At 48.0% G+C, this 6,125-nt stretch overlaps 1 protein-coding gene across 1 annotated transcript; it reads right to left on the bottom strand.

Moving 5' to 3' along the window:
* Nucleotides 1-503: 503 nt before the first annotated feature.
* On the bottom strand, nt 504-4,945 carry LOC102247008 (C-C motif chemokine 26). Its single transcript, XM_005879156.2, has 3 exons — nt 4,806-4,945; nt 4,604-4,718; nt 504-797 (listed from the first exon to the last, which is right to left on the bottom strand). The coding sequence occupies exons 1-3, from the start codon at nt 4,873-4,875 to the stop codon at nt 671-673; spliced, it is 312 nt and encodes a 103-aa protein (XP_005879218.1). The 5' UTR covers nt 4,876-4,945; the 3' UTR covers nt 504-670.
* Nucleotides 4,946-6,125: the final 1,180 nt, after the last annotated feature.

The following is a 6,125-nucleotide window of genomic DNA, read 5'->3' as shown; positions in this document are numbered from 1 at the left end:
GGAGGTATGGTTAATTACCATGTTTCTCTATTATTATATAGGATACCGTATGAGAAAACACTGCCAAATATGCAGGCATTTCATTTACCCAGCACCAACAGGCTATGAGGGGTTACACAGAATTTTCCAGGTAACATAAACTTACCTGTCCAGATAACATTAACACATTTAATGGGCATTTTGCCAAAATGTATTATACTTGTCCATGCTTTTTTGACACAAAAACATAAAGGTAGAATTCAACACCAGGGTCAGTTAAGGGGTTGGAGACCTACCGGGAAGTCAGCTGTAAATGTTGACTCAGTTTTGCCCACTAGGGTTACAGGCTCCATCCCCAAAGTGGGGTGGGGGGGAGGCGCGTGCAAGAGGCAGCTGCTGATCTGATCGATCATGTTTCTGATGATGTTTCAATCTCTCTATCCCTCTCCCTTCCCCTCTCTCTAAAAATCAATAAAAACATATTTTTAAAAATATTGACTCAGTTTCTTTTCTTTGATGAAAACTCAGGTTTATTGAATAAGAATGTTTATAAGCAAGTCAAATCTTTACAAAAAACCTTCATCAAAGAAAACTCTGGTAGAAAATACCTTTCCTCCCCACCAGGCCCACGGAGCCTTCTTTTGAAGGAATTCTCCAGGCTCTTCCCAGGACAGTAGGGTCAAGAGGGGGTTCAGGTGTCCTTGGGCTGAAAGTTCAGCCATGTTGAATTCTGTTGAGCTTTCAGTAACGAAATATATCTTCGCACCCATTTTTCCTTTGGTTGTGCACAGACTTTCCGGCCTTTTTTGGTAGTGAATCTGTGGGAAAGAGATGCTGGCAGTCAATACTGACTTTAGCCTCCTGGAAAGAAATGGAGGGGCAGCTGCCTGACTCATATTCCAGCCTTGCCACACCCCTGTCCCACGGCACCTGCTCCCGTTTCTGGCCCTTGCCCTCCCTCCTGTCGGATACATCACTTTCTGCCGGAAACCATGCTTCCAGGCCCACCTCCCGCAGGAAACATTTTCTACCTGCTCTAGTCCAAAGAACATAACTTGTACCCTGCCTCTTAACTCTTTTGTTTTAATCTAACAGCTTTACTGAGATATAATTCACACACCATACAATTCACTCATCCTATATCTTAAAAGCCTAATATGCTAAGTGTCTGGTCGTCCAGTCGGCTGTTCAACCAACGTAATATGCTAATGATATGCTAAGGCTGCTCAACTGCTCGCTGTGACATGCACTGACCACCAGGGGGCAGACAGCCAGCGGGTCGACCAGTTGCTATGATGTGCACTGACCACCAGGGGGCAGACAGCCAGCGGGTTGACCAGTTGCTATGATGTGCACTGACCACCAGTGGGCAGACGTTTCGACCAGTAGGTTAGTTTGCTGCTGGGGTTCGGCCGATCGGTGGGGCTGAGTAAGACGGGTTGAACACACCCTGGAGCCCTCCCACGGTCCCTCCCTGGCTGGCCAACCTCCCGCATCCCTCCCCGGCCCCAATCATGCACCGGTGGGGTCCCTTGGCCTGGCCTGTGCCCTCTCACAATCCGGGACCCCTCGGGGGATGTCAGAGAGCCAGTTTCAGCCCGATCCCGCAGGCCAGGCTGAGGGACCCCACTGGTGCATGAATTTGTGCACTGGGCCTCTAGTTTAAAGTATATAATTATCACTCGATAGTTTTTAGTATATCCATAGATGGAGCAACCATCACCACTATCAATTTTAGAATATTTGCATCACCCCCAAAAAGAAACCTTATACACATTATGCCACTTAATTCATAACCACATTATCATGGGTTGTTTGCCATGATTCCTGCATTCCTTATATATGATTCCTGATTTCCATTGGGATCTCATTAAGAAGGGGGTTGTGGTTAATGTCCCTGAATCTCCTTCAGCCTCGTGCACCCTGAGAGTCAGACATTATGAGAGAATAGATTGGGTCCTTCCAGCCTGGAGCACCTTGCAGCACCCAGCAATGTTTTCAGGGCTCTCAGGAGGGCCCCAGGACACACAGGGGGGAAGAGCCAAGAGAATGGAAAATAAGAGAGGGAAGAGCTTTCTGGACATATGAAAGCATGCCGTTGCTCCTATTGAGAGATGAAGGTCTATGTTCTCACCCCTTGAATTTAGGCCCCCCCTTAGCGACTCGTCAACCAACAGAGTATGGCAGAGGTGACACTGTGTGACTTCACAGGCTAAGTCAGAAGAGATGGTGGAGCTCCTGCCTGGTTTACTGGATCACCTATGCTGGAGCCTTGAACCACCTTGTAAGGAGTCCTTCTACCCCAGATCACCATACTGTGAGGAAGCCTGAACTAGCCCAACAAAGAGACCACACAGAGAGGCCCTGAAGAGAGTGAGATGCCATTGTGCTAGGGTGAGGGACTGCGGCATGGAAGGGTTACAGAATGTTACAGAATGTGCTAAGGGGAGGAAATGAGACATGAGAAATTGAATGTGCTGGGAGGGGGGACTGACGTATGGAGAAGGATTGTGTTGTCAGGATATGGAGAAGGATTGTGTATGTGCTGGGAGGGGGGGACTGACGTATGGAGAGGGATTGAAAAATTGCTAGATTGTCTTAGAAAACAATGTGTTATGATACGCTCCAGCCAGGTGTGACTCTGTTTACCCCCCCTTTGTGCTTATGAACTTTCTGTGAACTTCTAAGGTAACACTGTTTTGCTATAAAGGATCATACTACACCCTTGATCTCTGCCACCTGCTCCGAAGCTCCTAGAGGGGGAGCTAGGTGCTGTGGTCAGCTGGCCAGCTTAATAAAAGGCTCTTAAATTTAAATTCTGAGTCGGTGGTCTATCTCGTTGAGCCAACCCATAACACCATGAGCCCCAGCTGTTTCAGCTCCAGCACCATCGGACCACAAACACCCAGCCAAGCCCTCTGGAATTTTGGACCCACAAAAACCACGGGAGATAAGAAACTGGTTGCTGTTGCATTAAGCCCCTAAGCTTTGGGGTCATTTGTTATGCAGCCACAGTTAACTGATAGAAACCCCTCACCTTCCTTTTACAGGAAACTTGACTTGCCCAAGGTCATACAGCTTGTAAGTGACAGAGCCATTGCTTTGAGTCCAGCTCAGGGCTCTTTGCCAGCTGCTGGTTAAGTGTTGATGACTCTAAAGCCAATCAAGACACAAATGAGAGGCCCAGGGCATCCTGAGCCCCAGAGAGCCCCCGTCCTTATCTAGGCTCTTCAGTGTCTCTTTCCCCTCAACTGTCTCAAAATGATGGCATTCAGGTTGGCCTCCAGAGCCCCTTCTTTCCCCTCTGCACCATTCTCTCCTGCTCAGGAACCTATGTCCAGGGAGCAGGGACCTGCTGCTCCCTGTGTATTTGCACTTAAAGATGCTTTTGTTGAATGTTGGTAACTTGGGTTGTCACCCTACCTCTGCATGTGGCAGTGATGTGCCCAAATTCTGCCACTTACACAACATTTGTTGAACATTCACTGTGTGTAGACACAGCAGTAAACACTTCGCATATAGTAGCTCATTTAGTCCTGCCAGGGAGCCTGTGAGATGTGTGTCATCACTCCTGCTACCAATGAGCCCGGCATGACCTGGCTCCTATTTACCTGTCTGCCTGGTCAGTGACATGTTCATCCTCCTTCCACTCACCTGCTGCTCCCTCTGCCTGGTACACCCATGCTCCTTCCTGCCCCCTTTACCTAAGCTGCTCCCACTGTTCCTTGAGGGTCTCAGTGTAAATGTCACTTCCTCAGGGGGATCTCCTGACATTGAGTGAGGTCCTCCTGCGACTAGGCTACACAGTGGTAGAATATGCTGCTGCAAAATATGCCACTTTGGCATAAAGATTATTTTGAGCTAAAGGCACTTAAAAAAAAAGTGGTACAAGAAGGGCTCTCTGACCTCCTCCTTTCTTCCTGGAAGCAGGAGATAAAACCCCTCTGTAAAAAATGTCCTCCCTGTACCAGGAGGAAAAAAACATTTTTGTTACCAGAAATAGGGAGTCAAGGCCAAGAGAATTCTGTAGAAACACAGCTTGTTAAGGTAACTCTTATCATCCTTTACGGCCTCCCCCATACATTTTAGTTATTTTTCCACAATTGCCTCTCTTCATTTTAGTATAAATGCATTTAAGTTTTGCCACTTTGGGGAGGTATTCATTTTCCTATGTGAAATCTGTACTCTTTTCTTCTCCTATTCATCTGTCTATCAGTTTAATTCCCAGGCCCAGCCTAAGAGGTTAGAGATAAAGTTTTGCCTCCCCCTCCTGCTGTCCTTCCTACTGTCCCCTTCAAGCACCTATCACAATTGAGATCATCTATTTTGTGAAAATGTCTTTTAATGCCCCCTTCCTTATGCTAGATGTAAGGTCTATCAGGGCTGTCTTGTTTGCTCTTTTATACTCAGCACTTAGCACAGTGCCTGGTACATGCCCGGCACATGATATGGAAGTTAGGAAACCAAAGCTCAGAGTCACACTTGTTAGTGGCAGAGGAAGGATAACAACCCGAGTTACCAGGTTCCCACCCTGAAGCTCATCCTGACACTGTAGGGGCCTGCCTTGCACCCACCCAATTACATGGCTATCAGGGACCCTCATGCCCAGATGAGAAATACTCACATCACAGCTTGCTGGGAGCAGCTGTTCCTAGTGAATTCATAGCTTTGCACCAAGTTCCAGGGCAGGGTCTTTTGGATGAATTGTAAGCAGCAGTATTTGGCCACATCACTGCCACCTAAAAAAACAGGTAAAGGAAGGAGATTGGAGACCCCTTTGCTTCTACCCCTAGTCATCATGGGAAGGGAGTGAGGCAGCTACATACGTGGGGCAGCTGCAAGACCGACACTCAGGATGAAAAGTAGAACAGGGGGAGCCGTGGGGAAGCTCTTCATGGTGCTGCAAGCCCTTCACAGCCTTCTCCCCAATTCCTCCTGTCCTAACTAGACGCCCTTTTATGGGGCCGAGCGGTTCCTAAAGAGAATTCTAGATAAAATGAGTAATCTGATATCTTTGAGAAGATTGAAAAGTGAGACAATATCCTGGGAGGAGGGGATGGGAGGAGCCGCCGGCATGCAACTGAGAGCCTGGCCCAGTGTTATGTCACCACTTTCCCCTCTGAAACAGATGAGATGAAATCATTCCAGCAAACTGACCTAAAATCCTTTACAACACCATTAGTTGTTCCAGGTAAATACCTGGTTCTTGGCCGAAGCTTTCTTTGCTTTATAAACATTGCTTATCTCTTGGGAGATCTGGCCAGTCTCGGGACGTGTGTAGGGCAGCCTGACCATGGCAATGGACGGTCAAGAACAAGGCTCCAGCTCTCTGCCTGTTGCTCATCGTGGTGCAGATCAAGGTGAAGAGGAGAACCCCATGCAGGTGCTTCACATGTGAAAGCCCTGCTGACTCAGCCAGCCAAGATCCTGGAGAAACTCCCAGGCCAGACCCCTGTGTTCTCCAAAGCCAGATACACCGTCAGCTCCTTTGGCATCAGAAGAATGAAAAGGTTGCTGTCTACTGCACAGTCGGTGGGGCCAAGGCAGAAGAAACGTTGGAAAAAGGTCTAAAGGTGTGAGAGTATGAATTACAAAAAAAGTAACTTCTCAGACACTGGAAACTTTGGTGTTGGGATCCAGGAACACATCGATCTGGGGGTCACATATGACCCAAGTATTTGTCTCTATGGCCTGGACTTCCATGTGGTCATGGGTAGGCCAGGTTTCAGCATCACAGACATGAAATGCAGGACAGGCTGCATTGGGGCCAAACAGAATCAGCAAAGAGGAGGCCATGTGCTGGTTCCGGCAGGAGTATGATGAGATCATCCTACATAAACTCCTGTTTCTATCCAAAAAGCCAACACAATATTTTCAGTGAAATGTAAAAAAACGAAAAAAGAACAGAATATGCCTCCTATGTTCTTAGTATCACACACACATCGCCCCCTACAGGGTGCCAGAGCTGCTTGGGGGCACTCAGAGCTATCTCATGTGGTATAGAGGGTCCCAAGCCTGACAGAACACAACTGCCTGGAGTCTGAAAGATACACTTTTCCCGGTCCCTGCTTTGCACCCGCCGAGTCAGGCTCTTGATGGGGCCTGGGGGTGGGCAGGGATCCAGGAATCTATATTTTAGCCAGATT

This window comes from Myotis brandtii, unplaced genomic scaffold (genome assembly GCF_000412655.1).
Source record: "Myotis brandtii unplaced genomic scaffold, ASM41265v1 scaffold583, whole genome shotgun sequence".
In the NCBI taxonomy this organism is placed as follows: Eukaryota; Metazoa; Chordata; class Mammalia; order Chiroptera; family Vespertilionidae; genus Myotis; species Myotis brandtii.
This window is presented reverse-complemented; position numbering and strand designations above follow the sequence as displayed.

What these genes read in the sequence shown, in the direction of transcription:
- LOC102247008 (XM_005879156.2), bottom strand. Translation starts at nt 4,875, where the DNA reads ATGAAGAGCTTCCCCACGGCTCCCCCTGTTCTACTTTTCATCCTGAGT. An exon ending in CGGTCTTGCAGCTGCCCCAC is followed by an intron (nt 4,719 to 4,805) that starts GTATGTAGCTGC and finishes CTGTTTTTTTAG; the next exon opens with GTGGCAGTGATGTGGCCAAA. An exon ending in TGCTCCCAGCAAGCTGTGAT is followed by an intron (nt 798 to 4,603) that starts GTGAGTATTTCT and finishes TCTTTCCCACAG; the next exon opens with ATTCACTACCAAAAAAGGCC.